The sequence below is a fragment of the Pelophylax lessonae genome (assembly GCF_965119305.1).
Source record: "Pelophylax lessonae genome assembly, chromosome: 11".
Classification (NCBI taxonomy): Eukaryota; Metazoa; Chordata; class Amphibia; order Anura; family Ranidae; genus Pelophylax; species Pelophylax lessonae.
In genome coordinates, this window is record NC_138778.1 from 33,067,074 (window position 1) to 33,081,632 (window position 14,559).

The window sequence follows — 14,559 nt, forward strand, 5'->3', positions numbered from 1 at the left end:
CCCTTGTAAATCTGCCCCCAATAGGAGCACTGAGAGCTCATTAACACTACAACATGATTTATGATAACCCATGGTAATTCATTGTATACAGGTATGCCCGTTGTGGCGCATTGCCATTCCTTTTTAATTGCACACCAATAGGTGCGTATGCAGTGCATACCTACTCTACAGTACACCCCAGCGCATGCTCTTTGGTTGTTGTGTTTTGAAGAGCAGGGCCTATTTTATTCATGTCTTCGGTTGCATTTAGAGCTTGATTCAACATGCCTCAATGCACCAAAATGCACGCTCTCTGGTGTGAATAGGTGGCCCTTTATAGGCAGAATGACACCCAGCAAGAGGCCTTGAGGCAACCAAACAATACTAACAAACTGACCAATGCCCTGCGTCAGAACACACCTGTATGTTATGTGTTTCTGTCTCCACTTCTGTCCTGTTAGTGCATATCTTTTGTTCCTTCTTCTATGGCTTAAATGAGGAAGGTCAGGAACCCCACAGCGAGGCTTCTTCATCCACCTGCATGACCATTACAGAAAAAAGAGAATACATCATGGTTATCATTGATCTGCAGAGCAGAAATAATCACATCACAGTTATTATCTGACATGACCAAGCACTGCTGATCTACCATCAGAGTCAACATCAACTGTAGCTTGCTTGACGCCCCTTTCACACAGGCGGACCGTTTTTTTTGCCGAATCTGAACGGTCACCCCATGCATCCCTATGGGGCATCGGATGTCAGCGGAGACATGTCCACTGACATCTGATCCGATCCGTCAAATCTGGACGGATGGAAACCCTATTTTCCATCCATCCAGCGGATCGGATCGCATGGGATCGGATGAGAACGGACCGACGGTTCGTTCTCATCCGATTTCCCCCATAGAGATGCATGGGGAACTGACTACTGTGTCTCCGCACACAGCGTGGAGACACAGCTATCATTCTCCTTCTCAGAGGGGAATCGGCAGATCGATCCCCTGCTGAGGAAAGCGGAGTCCGTTTGACGGACTACAAGTGTGAAAGAGAAGTGTTAATGATCCTGAGATAAGAGGAGAAAAGACAGATTCATGCCTTGTTTATGACTGACAAGGGTTGGGCCACTCATATAACCTAATAATCAGATGTTTTTAGGGGCCATGAGTGCCTGCAAATTATCTTTAAAATGCACTTAAAGACCCTAACACTAGCCAAATGCACTTTTTAGTTTTGGAAAGGACGAGAAGTCAGGTTTTTATTTTAATATACATATCCATAGAGCACCGGACCCTGAACTTCACTGATGGGGAGTGCAGGGCTACCAGTGATACCATGTTATAGCTCAAAAACTAGAAAAAGCCTCAGCTGTTCATTGAGGATTCAACAAAACATGTTCACCCACCAATGTTTTGAGGCCCTTTGGGGCAAAACTTTTACCTTGAGAAAGGAGCCCTGTAAGGCCCTGAAATGTTGGCGGGGGAACAAGTTTCGTTGAGTCCTCAAGAAGCAACCAAGGCCCATTATGGAAGAGGGGGTGCGCCTGGCACCCAGCCTGCTATGAGAGCACTCAGAAGTGGGGAGGAGCCAGGAGCGCCGGCAGAGGACACGGAAAGAGGAGAAATGGGGCTGATTTGTGCAAAACTATTGCACAGAGCAGGTAAGTATAACATGCTTTTTTATTTTAAAGAGAAAAGTAATGTTTAGAATCACTTTCACCTTTTAATATGCAGTTTCTGCTCACTCACTGCCCTGGTCTCATAAATAATGCTTTTTTGAATAAATGTGCATGTTCATGAACTCAAATAAGGTTGATGCTGTGATCCCAGGACACATCCCTGGACACTGCATCAGAAGGACAGAGGGCCAAATGCAAGAACCTCCTGGAAAATCAGGGACAGTTGGTTTCTATGGAAAGGCGTCACTTTCATTTAGCCTGAGTCTGATCTACTTTGTATTTTCTATCTATATCTCTTTTTGCTGCTTTCAATCTTACGTGAATCCACCAAAAAAGCAACATTGATGTTTAATGCCTGGACAGACATTGAGGCCCCTTTCACACAGGCGGACCGTTTTTTTGCCGGATCTGAACGGTCCCCCCATGCATCCCTATGGGGCATCGGATGTCAGCAAAGACATGTCCGCTGACATCTGATCCGATCCGATCCGTCAAATCTGGACGGATGGAAACCCTATTTTCCATCCGTCCAGCGGATGTGGAATATACATCTACACGAACCCTTGCTAGAATAGTACTTACTCAATTGTGGTTTGGTCCAGCACACCCGTCACCGGGATCCGGTAAAACTGTTGCATTGTTGCAATTGCTGACTGCATAGCTGTTCCTGAATGTAAAGCTGAAACTCGGATGTCGTAGGGGAGCAAATAGCCATATGTCTTCAACCACCTCTGCAAAGAAAACAGAAAGACGCCCTTGAGTTACACCTTCAACTTTCCTAAAATCCCATCTTCAAAGTGGACCTGTCATTGAAATTCACACTTCACACAGGCAAAATATCAGCTTTACAATTTACAATATTACGAGTTAGCTGGACATAAAACCAATCGCTATATTCTCATATAAAGTTGCAAGTTAACGTATAGTTATGTTCAAACCAGTTACATCTACAGCCCTCTTTAATAATTGGTGAACCTGCCATGAAGATCCTTGTTCAGACACTTCCTTTAATGGCATGGCAATTTTATCAAAATTGTGCTCCAGTGTTGTCGCCCTGTCACATGCATCTTTGGGTGGAGACTATTAGCGGCAAAACTGAAACACACTGCACAGACATGGTCTGCCGTTGTCATGGTATGGAAGCCAGTCCAGAGCAAAATGTGCAGCCAACATTGGACCAAGTGCATGTAGACATGAAATATACTAATGGTGCTGTGAAAGATCCGCAGCAGATGGCGTCAGTTGTGACGAAACGTGTCGGTGGAGCTCAGTGGGTATGCTCAACCGAGCGTCAGTTGCACGTTTCATTCATGTGTTGTATTGCATGCTTTTACATGCGAGTACCTTTCTTTTACAAATAAATGGTTCACCATACATACCTTTGCTTTATACCTCATAGTGGGTTTTAAATGGTTTAAATCCAGGGGGGTGGCAGGAAGCTGGGATCTCCTATTGGTTGGGGTCTGAACCTCTGGTAAGCTGCTATGATGTGCTCTGGGAGGTGGAACACTGAAGCTTGTCACTGAAGATTGACTTTAGCACTTTTATCTTTTTGATGATTTTACAGTTAACTTTTTATGGACACTTTTGTAGGACACTTCTTAAGTGTTTCTTGAATATATAACAGTTTTACACAAATTGACTTACATTTTGTTATCATGACACTATATGCTTGAAGGGGATATCGCAACACGTTTTGTTCTTCTGTATATTACACACCTGACCACTGCATTCATTGTGTTACTCATTTCTGACGCCCACACTCTGTACATTGCAAACCTGACCCTGCATTCTGTGCATTACCCACGCCTGACCCCCACACTATATACATTACACACCTGACCCCTGCACTCGTTGAATTACTATTTTTTGACCCCAACGCTCTGTACAGTACACACCCGACCCCTGCATTCTGTGCATTACTCACTCCTGACCTCCACACTCTGTACATTACACAACAGATCACTGCACTCTTTGCATTACTTACTCCTGACCCCCACACTCTGTACATTACACACCCAATTTCTGCACTCTTTGCATTACTCACTCCTGAGTCCTGACCCCACACTCTACAGTAGAGACCCGACCACTGCACTTTGTGGATTACTTACTCCTGACCCCCACACTCTGTATGTACATTACACACCCAATTCCTGCATTCCTTGCATTACTTACTCCTGACCGCCACACTCTGTATATAACACACCTAACCCCTGCACTATGTACGTTTTTCACCCCAGACCCCCACTCTCTGTACATTACACACTCAATTCCTACACTCTTTGCATTACTTACTCCTGACCCCCCACACTCTGTACCTTACACACCTGACCATTGCATTATGTACGTTTTTTTACCTCAGACCCCTGCACTATTTATGATTTTTACCCCAGACCCCTGCTCTATGGAGGTATGCTTCTGCCATCTGGCCTCTGTACATAGGCTCAAAACTCCTCCCGCAAATTTAACCATACTCCCCATTCACTATGCTCCCCTCCGTCCCTATGTTCAGGATTTCTGATTTTTCAAAGATCTCCGGTATGTCTAAAGCAGGGAGTGAATGAACAAGGACCTTCATGATCTGATGACCAGGTATTCATTTACTGAAAGCTGGAGATTTCAAAATAGAAAAAAAACTACTTTTAGGCCGCACACGGAAGCAAAAAAAACTCTAAAGCAGAACTCCCATCATTTTCCTGCACCTGGGAAGCCGCCATGGCTGTACTCACAGGGTAATGCTGAGGCAGCAATTATGCTTACAGCACTCTAATGACCCGAAGTGCCACCTGCAATGCCCTGGTTGCGGAAAAACATCAGAACTTGCAAACATACCCTTAATATTACATTATCATGTTGGAGCTTGTATGAGATTTTAGAGATTGGGTTTATGTATACTTTAATCCTGCTTTTTGTGAACTTTAAAGCACCTCTACCTAACTCTGGTGAAAATGTTCTACCAATATTTTCCATTTTCCTTCCCGCTGGGCTGCAGAAAGCTTGGTAATTTTTCTCATTTAGTCATATAGCCTTATGTCAGCAAAACAGATTTGCATATTCATGTAAGACGTGGAGTCTAGCCCTCCCACCCAGAGGCTTTTCACATAAAGAGATGGGAGAGGTGAAAAGTTCAATGCAATGGCTGTTTCCATTATTCTTCCTACAAATAATTACAGTATACTTCAGCCTGCTGTGCCTTCATATAGCTACAGAATCATGTGATAGTATGATAGTGATACAGTATCCCTGAAGAAAAGCACCGTCTTCTGCCAGGCCAATAGGAACCATTGCATCTCAGCGCTACTGATCTCCTCTGTCCACAAGGTCTTCAGCGATGGCTGCAAGGGATTTCTACGGATGGGTTTTCTGATAGTGACATCACAACACAACTATGCCTGCTCACTATCTTTTTAAACAGCCACTTAATAGGGTGACAACACAAGAGCCCAATTGGGAGCCAGGAACAGAATGTTGTCACCAGGGCAAAGACAAGGGGTGGGCAGACGGGAGGGCTGCCCTAGGCACTGTGGTTTCATGTGAAGTGGGGAACGTTGTGATGAGATTAAGGGGGAGGAGATTTGCGTTAGGAGGGGCAATTTGGGGGGGGGGGGTAAGAATTGCTAGGAGTGGTGATTTAGGGGGAAGAGTTGATATGGTGTAGGAGGATGGAGAATTGTGTCAGGAGGGGAAATTTTTGTTGGGTGGGGGGTATCTGTGCTAGGAGGGGAAATTTGGGGGATGGATTTTTACTGGAAGGGGGGATTTGGAGTGGGGGGAAGGATATGTACTCAAAGGGGAAATTTGAGGGGTAGAGGATTTGTGCTAGAAGGGGCGATTTTCTTGAGGGGGTGCATTTGCATTGGGGGGATGGGGGCAAAGATTTGTGCTGGGAGGGGGCATTTCAGCAGGGGTGTGGATTTGTACTGGAGAAATTTATGCGTAGGGGGTAAGCATGCAGATTAGTGCTCATTTTTTTGGGGGAGGGGGGGATTTTTACTGACACATAATGTTCATATACCTTGAGGGGGAAGCGCATTTAGGCATACTCATCCTGGGCATTGATGACCTTGCCCAAAGATGCTGCTCATTGAGCCCGCGCTGCCCAGAAATAGTTTTTCCGGCCAGGGCGGACTGACCATTTGGCTGGAGTCAGCTGGTGGCCACATGTCCTCCCCTCCCCCGGTTCCTAAGATCTCCTGCCATTGCAGCCCAGATGATGCCTGCTGCGGCTTCCTGATCTCCTCTCTAGGATAGGCTTCAGTCAGGCAGGCCAGTCTGTTCCGATACATTGAGGACATGCATGAGCTGGTGATCATCTAGAGGCTGGTCCACTGGAGCCTCAAGGAGGTACTGCATAATCTCATCCATCCGACAATGACAACACCCCCTTATTACGCCCCCTGACCAAGGGAGTCCCAAAAATCACCGCTGCCAGGCGCTTGTGATGTGACATACCCATAAGTGATGATATGTATGCCATTCCACCAGCAGATGATCCACCTATTGACCCCCTGTCATCATTATCCTTACCATCATCCATCTGTACCTGGCATCCCCACCCCCTGTCATCATCATTATCCTCACCATCATCCATCTGTACCTGGCATCCCCATCCCCGTAATCATTATCCTTACCATCATCCATCTGTACCTGGCATCCCCACCCCCTGTCATCATCATCCCCCCTGTGGCCCACTGCTGACATCCTACCACCCCACCCCATGTCATCATCATTATCCCTCTTCCCTGAACCCCACTGCTGACATCCTACCACCCTGTCATCAACATCTCAGCCTCTAAACCCCAACTCTGCCACCGTCAACTTAAACTGCATCCTGCCATCCAACCAACTGTACCCCAAAAACGGCATTACACACACCACAATACTGTCCTGCCCCCCAACTATCAATAACAGTGACAATAAATTCCATCTAACTGACATCTTGGTATTCCAGTAGGGGTATGGGGGCTGGCCATGTATTGGGGGTCTTCCATTAGAGTGGGGTACATATAGAAGTAAAATTATGATTCCCAAAACTTTACAGTGGCCATCCCCCATGATTTATTATTAATATTATTATTTAATATTAGTATGGTATTTGTTTATTATCACATGGAATCACTTCTCCATCAGTAAACAATGATGTGCAGTAAACTCTAGCAACCAATCAATATGCGGTAATAATGTGCAGTAACCCTTAAAAACCAATCAGTGAGCAGTGAGGATGAGCAGTAACCTCTAGAAACCAATCAGTGAACCTGAACCAATCGGTGAGTGTGAACCAGGCCTTAATGTTTACATTATTAATGTTGTTTTTAGAAAAGTCTATGTGTGTGTGTGTGTTTGTTTTTTGGGATGTTGGGAAGGAGAGCAAAATGTCGGGGGGGGCTCCAAGAAAATGTTTGCCCAGGCTGGATTAGGATTCCTGGCCAGCAGTATCTGCATCATCAGTCAAAACAATTATTATGACTGCTGATGCAGATACTGCTGGCCAGGAATCCTAATCCAGCAATCAGCTTCCCAGCACAGGTTCAAACAGAAAAGCCTTACTTTAAGTCCACTCAAGGTTCTCATTTTTAACTGAAGCCCTGATGAAGGGGGAGTTCTGTTGAACCCGAAAAGCGTTCGCTGTCTTTTAACACAAAATCAAGAAAATTAATTTGAACTCTTTATCTTTTGGTCTAGTGCTCCTTCCATATATCCACGTCTTTTCCTGGTAACCTGCTGGAATACCAACATTAGGGTAGCCTTGCCTGTTGTGAGCAGCCTAACCTGGGTCAGTGGGCTATCCAAATGTTTTTTGCCCTCTCGCTATCTTGCTTAACCACTTAAGCCCCAGCCCTATTTCGGACACTTTTTGTACACAAGTTAAAACCAGTATTTTTTCATAGAAAACTACTTAGAACCACCAAACATTATATATATTTTTTTAGCAAAGACTCTGGAGAATAAAATGTCGGTCATTGCAATATTTTTTGTCACGTGGTATTTGTGCAGCGGTCTTTAAAACTCAATTTTTTGGGAAAAATTTTGAAAAATCACATTTCACTGCATTTAAAAAATACTAATCAGTAAAGTTAGCCCATTTTTTTTGTATATTGTGAAAGATGATGTCACGCCGAGTAAATAGATACCCAACATGTTACGGTTTAAAATTGCGCCCCCCCCCCCCATGGGATGGCGACAAACTACGGTCAATAGAGATCTCAATAGGCGACGCTTTAAATTTATTTAACGGTTACCAGTTTAAAGTAAGAGTGTAGCTCTTTTTTTTTAAATTATTGCCCACGCTCTGGCGATACCTCACATGTGTGGTATGAACAGCGATTTCATTCGCGGCTCGACTTCCGTATACTTTTTTTTTGTGCACGAGCTAACGGTGACAGGGGCAGCTAAAATTTTTTTTTTTTTCTCCTATTTATTTTATTTTTTTTTTAACTTTATTACAGGTTTTTTAAAAAAAAAAAATCTGATCACTTTTATTGCTGTCACAAGCAATGTAAACATCCCTTGTGACACCAATATGTAGTGACAGGTACTCTTTATGGAGGGATCGAGGGTCTAAAAGACGCTAGACCCCTCCACTACACTTCCATGTATGCAAAACGCTGAAAACTGCGTTTTTGCATACAGCCGTTTTTTAAATTTGCCACTTTTTGCAGCACAGTAACCCGGAAGTGACGTCATGGACGCCGCCTCCGTGTTACGCTATCGGAGACCCGATCTATGCTGTTTCCGGCATTCATCGGGACTCCATCCAGCTGGCGGACGTGCCGGCTGGGTGCTCGGGGCTACCGGTGGGACGGGAGCCCCGAGCAAAGTCACGGAAGGCGGCGGGAGGGGGGTCCCCTCCCGCTCACCCGGGTAACGATCGAGCGGCTCCCAGGCCGCATCGGTCGTTACCGATGGAAAGCCGACCGTTGGCTGTTAACCACGGTACCGGGATGGTGCCTCTAGCTAGAGGCATCATCCCGGTATACTACCGCAAAATCTGCGACGTAGATCTATGTAGATATGCGGTAAGTGGTTAAACTCATAACAATGTCCCAGCGCCTCTTAGATGCCCTTTTTTCATTGAAATTATAGAAAGGCCACCTTAAACTGGTGGTCAGTGTGAAGAGTGCCCATTGATATGGTGGTCAGTGTTGTGCCACCAAACATTGAGGGACAGTAGGAGGAAGTTTCTCTACATTAGTACTCATTGGGAAGAGGGGCCCATTTCAGACAACCAATATAATCATTAGTGTCAGTGGTCACTTATGTGGGACACAAGAGGCGAAGCTTCAATGGTCCCATGCCTCTGGCTCTGCCAAGTGATGTTGGTGCCAGAACTATGAGGGCGCCATCAGCTAAGAGGTCAAAACATCTCTGCTCACTGCTCAATTTGAGAAACAGGAGAAAATTCACAAGTCCCATGCTTCTGGCCTTTCCAAGTGGCATTGGTGCCAGAACTACGAGGGGGGTCAATCCATCTCTGCCTACTGCTCAAGGAACCCTAAGCAACATCATGAGGATCCTTAAGGTTCCACAGAATTGGTTGAGAAAGGCAGCCTAAACATTTTTCCCAGCCTGTAGTAGAACAAGTCAGCTCTACCGTCTGAGAATACAGAGTTAAAAAAAATGGAAAAGAAAAATCCTGTAATGGCCGGAACTACTCAGTGTGCCGCTGTTTCTAAATTAATAGTAACTACCTGTGAAGTATCTAACAGGCTAAAAATATCTTTCAGTTGCTACACAATTCCCGCAGGAGAGAAATAGGCAAGAAGCGAGCATGTTCAGCTGTGTAGCGGGATCAGAACGATATCCAACCGCTTTTCCCATCGCTATGTGACAGAGCTTCATGTTATATTTTATCTGTTTTTTTTATTTTATTTTTACGTCTCTGGCAAAGTGTTGCGGTATAGTCCATAACCCTCCAAATCATTATTTTTTTTTTTTAATCTATCTACTGTGGATACCTGAAATTAGTATTTACAGTAAAGCTTCACACACCAGCTGAAAACTGAAACCAGGCTGCCTATGGTAGTGCCTGCTATGGGTGGGAGGTGGAGCTTATGTCTGAAAGAGATCAGGATGGGCACTACAAGAAAAGGCAGTGAAAAATCCAAAATCTAACCATCAAATCAATATTAATTGGTTGAATGAAGTAGGGAGAGTTCTGAGTGGCACTTGTGGGCTGACACACCCTTTGGTCTTGGGTGGCTGGAGTCAGAAACCCATGAACTGAACTCCCACAAATCATCATTGAGAGGTATGAGAAGGCTGTAGGTGTGTCAACTGAAAAAGGGATACATCCAGGCCCAGGACAAGAGGTGGGCAGGAGGGACGGTTGCCCTGGGCGCGATGGTTTATTGCAGGGATGGGGGGGGGGCGTCTTGACCCTAACCCCAAAGGAAGGGGGTGGAGTTTGGCATCCTTGCCCTGGGCGCTGGATTACCTTGTCCCGGCACTGGTTATATCGGATTTGATGTGATAACACCTTAACGAGTTGATTCTAGATAAATAATGCAACATGGATGCCATTGTATTTGCCTATTGTGTAAGCACATTCAATTTCCTACTTGGTAGTATTGCACATTGACTTAACGTTATGGGTCCTCTTAGTGCAATTCTATGAGGTAGGTCTAACCTGGTCTATGAGGTAGGTCTGACATGGTTTAAAACAACTGACTACCTATACGACCAATTAAGCTTATTTATATAGTCTATAAGAAAACCTGTGCTTTGTCCATTGAAGAGCATGTGACTTAGTCCCCTTCCTGGTGATTAACCCAGTGCTGTTACAAGGAGGGGCAGTCCTCAGCACTGTGTAAACTCAGACTAGAGCCACTCAGAGCTTACACAGGGTTTCCTCTCTGCTTTCCTAGTGGCTAAGCAGAGTGTCAAGTGAGTGCAGGAAGGATGAGTATATATACTGATGGTGATGGGGAATTAAAGTAAACCTTTTAGAAGAAAAAAATTGAGAAGTTGGGACTTTAAATGAGAGACATTGCAAGGCTGTTTGGACAAAAAATGAATACATTTATTGATGCATACATACATATATAATAATATAAAATACATAATGATATGGAAACTGGTAAGTGGTCCCCAGATCCAGGTACATATCAATCAACAAGGCAAAGATTCCAAAGGGTAAAAAGTATTATGATACAACTCATGACATCATGGGACTCGACGCGTTTCGTGGACTGTGTATGCCACTTCTTCAATAGTATATGTATGATATTGATCTAATTGCCCAGGTTAAACTCCTTCCTTGTTTCCTTTTTCCCAATTTGGAGCTTTTATTTTTTTAAAACATTTGTCCTATACATACCTTTTTTCCATAGGTTATCAGTCCACCTTCACAGATCGTCTTCCTCTACTTATCCCTCTGGCGGTGGGCAGTTCTGAATGGTGTAAAGAATGGCGCCCTACAATTACATGTCCTTACATAGGGCAAATTTCTCCAGTATCTTCCTGTGAGCCCAGGGTAACGTAAAGATGAACCCCTCCCAGGGATGATTATTTAATGCCCTGGGCTCACAGGAACTGAGCTGAATGACTCTGGATCACCTTCTTCAACTAGGACAAGGAGTGGTGGTGAATCACATGTTGAAATGAGAGCTTTTTTTTTTTTTTTTGTTATAATTTTTCCTGAGGATTGTATTCTTTTTACTTTTCTTGAAATCTGGAGTTGGACTTTAAAAACACCAATAATGCCCGAGTATCAAACTAATAAAAGCGACTTCAGCCCAACTTCATCCAGGCTACACACTCTCAACATGTTTCTCCTCACCCATGGGGCTTAGTCATGGAGGTCTATGTACCTCTATGACTAAGCCCAGTGGGTGGGGTGAAATGAGTTGGGTACATGGCCTTGATGGAGCCGGGCTAAAGTTGCTTTCATTCATTTGATACTTGGGCATTGTGGGTGTGTGACAATTAGTTTTTTCTTTTCCTCTTGAAACCTGGAGTTGGACTTTAAAAAAAAAAACTGCATTGGCCTTATAAAGAGTCAATTGTTTGAGGCCAAGTCGGGTCTATCCCATAGATTTGCAGTGATATGCAGTAAAGCAAGTCAGTCTGTCCTCTTAATATCACAGATCTTCTTCCTCTACTTATCCCTCCGGCAGTTCTGATTGGTGTAAAGAATGGAGCCCTACATGTCCTTACAAAGTGCAAATTTCTGTAGTATCTTCCTGTGAGCCCAGGGTAGCCTAATGTTGAACCCCCTAGGGTTGATTCTTTATTGCCCTGGGTTCACAGGAAGTGAGCTGAATGACTCTGGGTCACCTTCTTCAACCAGGACAAGGAGTGGTGGTGGATCACATGTAGAAGTGTGAGTTAGTGTTTTGCTAACTATTGCTGGGGATTGTGTTTACATTTACTTTTCTTGAAACCTGGACTGAGAAAACATTGAGTGCCGCTCCAGGTCCCCATTCCTAACTCTGGTGACTCACACAAAAAGGTACTGGTGCAGAGAGAGCTCATCCTGGAAAAGAAAAACCAAATCGTAGTACGCCATCAAGGCCCGAGTATCAAACTAATGAAAGCGGCTTCAGCCCAGCTCAATCCAGGCAACACAACCTTAACACGTTTCACCTCTCCCATGGGGCTTAGTCATAGAGGTCCAAGGACCTCCATGACTAAGCCCAGTGGGTGGGGCGAAACTAGATGGGGACTTGCACATTGTGCGTGTGTGACAATTTGGCTTTTCTTTTCCTCTTGAAACCTGGAGTCTGACTTTAACCACTTGCCAACTGCCCGCCGCATATATACTGCGGCAGGCTGGCTCAGCTGCGTGAATCGCCGTACCTGTAGTCTCCTGTACCTCTAGAATCACCGTAGTTCACAGAAGCGCTCCTGGGGGGCGAACGCACGCCGCCGGAGGCATTCTCCCACCCCCACTAGGTGGCGGAATGCCGCCGGGCACTCGCGATCACTCCCTGCTTAGAGAGAACGACGGTCTGCCGTTGTAAACACAACGGTCGACTGTTGTTCTCTCTGAAATGAACACAGAGTGCCTGTGATCCTCCTATTTAGCAGCACAGGTCTCTGTGTTCATTTCACAAGTCCCTCCCCTGTACAGTTAGAAAACACTCCCTAGGCTCACACTTAACCCTTTGATCGGCCCTGGGTTAACCCCTTCCGTGCCAGTGTCATTATTACAGTAACAGTGCATATTTTTAGCACTGATTACTGTAGTAATGTCACTGGTCCCCACCCAAAAGTGTCAAAAATGTCAGTTAATGGTCCAATCTGTACACCGTAATGTCGCAGTCCCGCTAAAAATTGCTGATCGCCGCCATTACTAGTAAATAAATAAATAAAAAATAAAAATTACATAAATCTTTCCCCTGGTTTGTAGACGCACACTTTTGCACAACCCAATCAAAATACACTTATTGGGATTTTTTTACCAAAAAATATGTAGCAGAATACAAATTGGCCTAAAAAGATGAAAAACTTGATTTTTAAATTTTTTTTTGGGAATGTTATATAGCAGAAAGTGAAAAATATTGTTTTTTTTTCAGAATTGTCGCTCTTTTTTTGTTTATAGCGCAATAAATAAAAATTGGAGAGGTGATCAAATACCACCAAAAGAAAGCTCTATTTGTGGGGAAAAAAATAAATAAATTAAATTTAGATAAAGCGTCGCACAATCGCGCAATTGTCCGTTAGAGTAACGCAGTGCCAAATCGCAAAAAATGGCCTGGTCATTAAGGTGGCAAATCCTTCTGGTCCAGAAGTAGTTAAAAAAACTGTAATGGCCTTATAAAGAGTCTGAGTTCTTTTGAGTTCTTTGAGTTCTCTTGAGTTCTTTGAGGCCAAAGTCAAGTGTACCCCATAAATTTGCACTAAGATACGCAATAAAGCAAGTCAAAATGCAATACTACTTAGTAGAAAGACAAGCCTGCATACTCAAGCAGGCCATGACAAACAGATGGCTAGCAGAAAGAACAATTACATATCTATATATGACATAGAATCATTAAAATGGGGAACATCGAACTACTGAAAATGTCAAAATGACTTTTAGTCTAAATGTTATAATAACTCAAAAGTGCACTCTGTGAAAACAAACTAGGGATTCGCTTTATACAATCTTATCCTGCCTTTACCTCTCTATCTGTAGAATTAAAAAAAAAAAAAAAGGCATTGCCATTTGGCAAACAACTAAAAATTTCAACCTGCATGTCCTGGCCGAACCCGGCTTTTAAACTGGGAAACGGTGAATTACTGTACAAATTTGCTAAAGTGAAATGCTCTTAAAAACCCTTTAAAGAAAGCTCATAAATCAGGGAGCACGCTGTACTTTAAGTCTTTCAATAATTAAAAGACCCGCTCGAATGCAGATGCAATAAATCATTTTTCCCTGCTTCTTCGGTACAAAAAACAATACAAAGCTGTAGGAGAGGCATTCATCTAATGTACTCAATTATGGCAATTTTCAGACAATCCACATCTGTGAATAGGAATAACCACGACTACCAATCAGAATTCATCCTTTATCGATACCTTTGTGGCACACTGGGGTGTGATAAACTCAATAAACACTGCTTATTTTATGTTTCACTGTCCAAATAACCCTTTCATTACCAGAGGTTATTGATGCCTAAACGCCCATCCCAATATTGGCCATCGTGCATCGGTTAGCTTGAAGAATCACTCTACGAATAATTTGCATTCCAAAATTATTATGCAAGTATCTTTTAAGGAAATATAGGGATTTTATGTGCTAAAAAATGTTCAAAAATGTAAAAAAAAAAAAGATCTATTTCATCTATTTAAAAAAAAAAATTATTGTTTTCACTAATGTATGAATTTTTTTTTAAATATTGTAATTGTATCTAACAATTACAATATTAAATAGATGGCACTACAGATACCACTACAGTATAAAGATTGATAGTGTTTAAC

General features: G+C 43.6%; 1 protein-coding gene across 1 annotated transcript in view; it reads right to left on the reverse strand.

The window, feature by feature from the left end:
* The window catches only part of MMP24 (matrix metallopeptidase 24), a 165,281-nt gene that overhangs the window by 38,782 nt on the left and 111,940 nt on the right, over window positions 1-14,559 (reverse strand). Inside the window, exons 2-3 of the mRNA XM_082271749.1 lie at window positions 2,239-2,387; window positions 400-516 (exon numbers count right to left, since the gene is read on the reverse strand). Coding sequence (XP_082127875.1) covers window positions 400-516; window positions 2,239-2,387 — 266 coding nt within the window. The remainder of the gene's footprint in view (window positions 1-399; window positions 517-2,238; window positions 2,388-14,559) is intronic.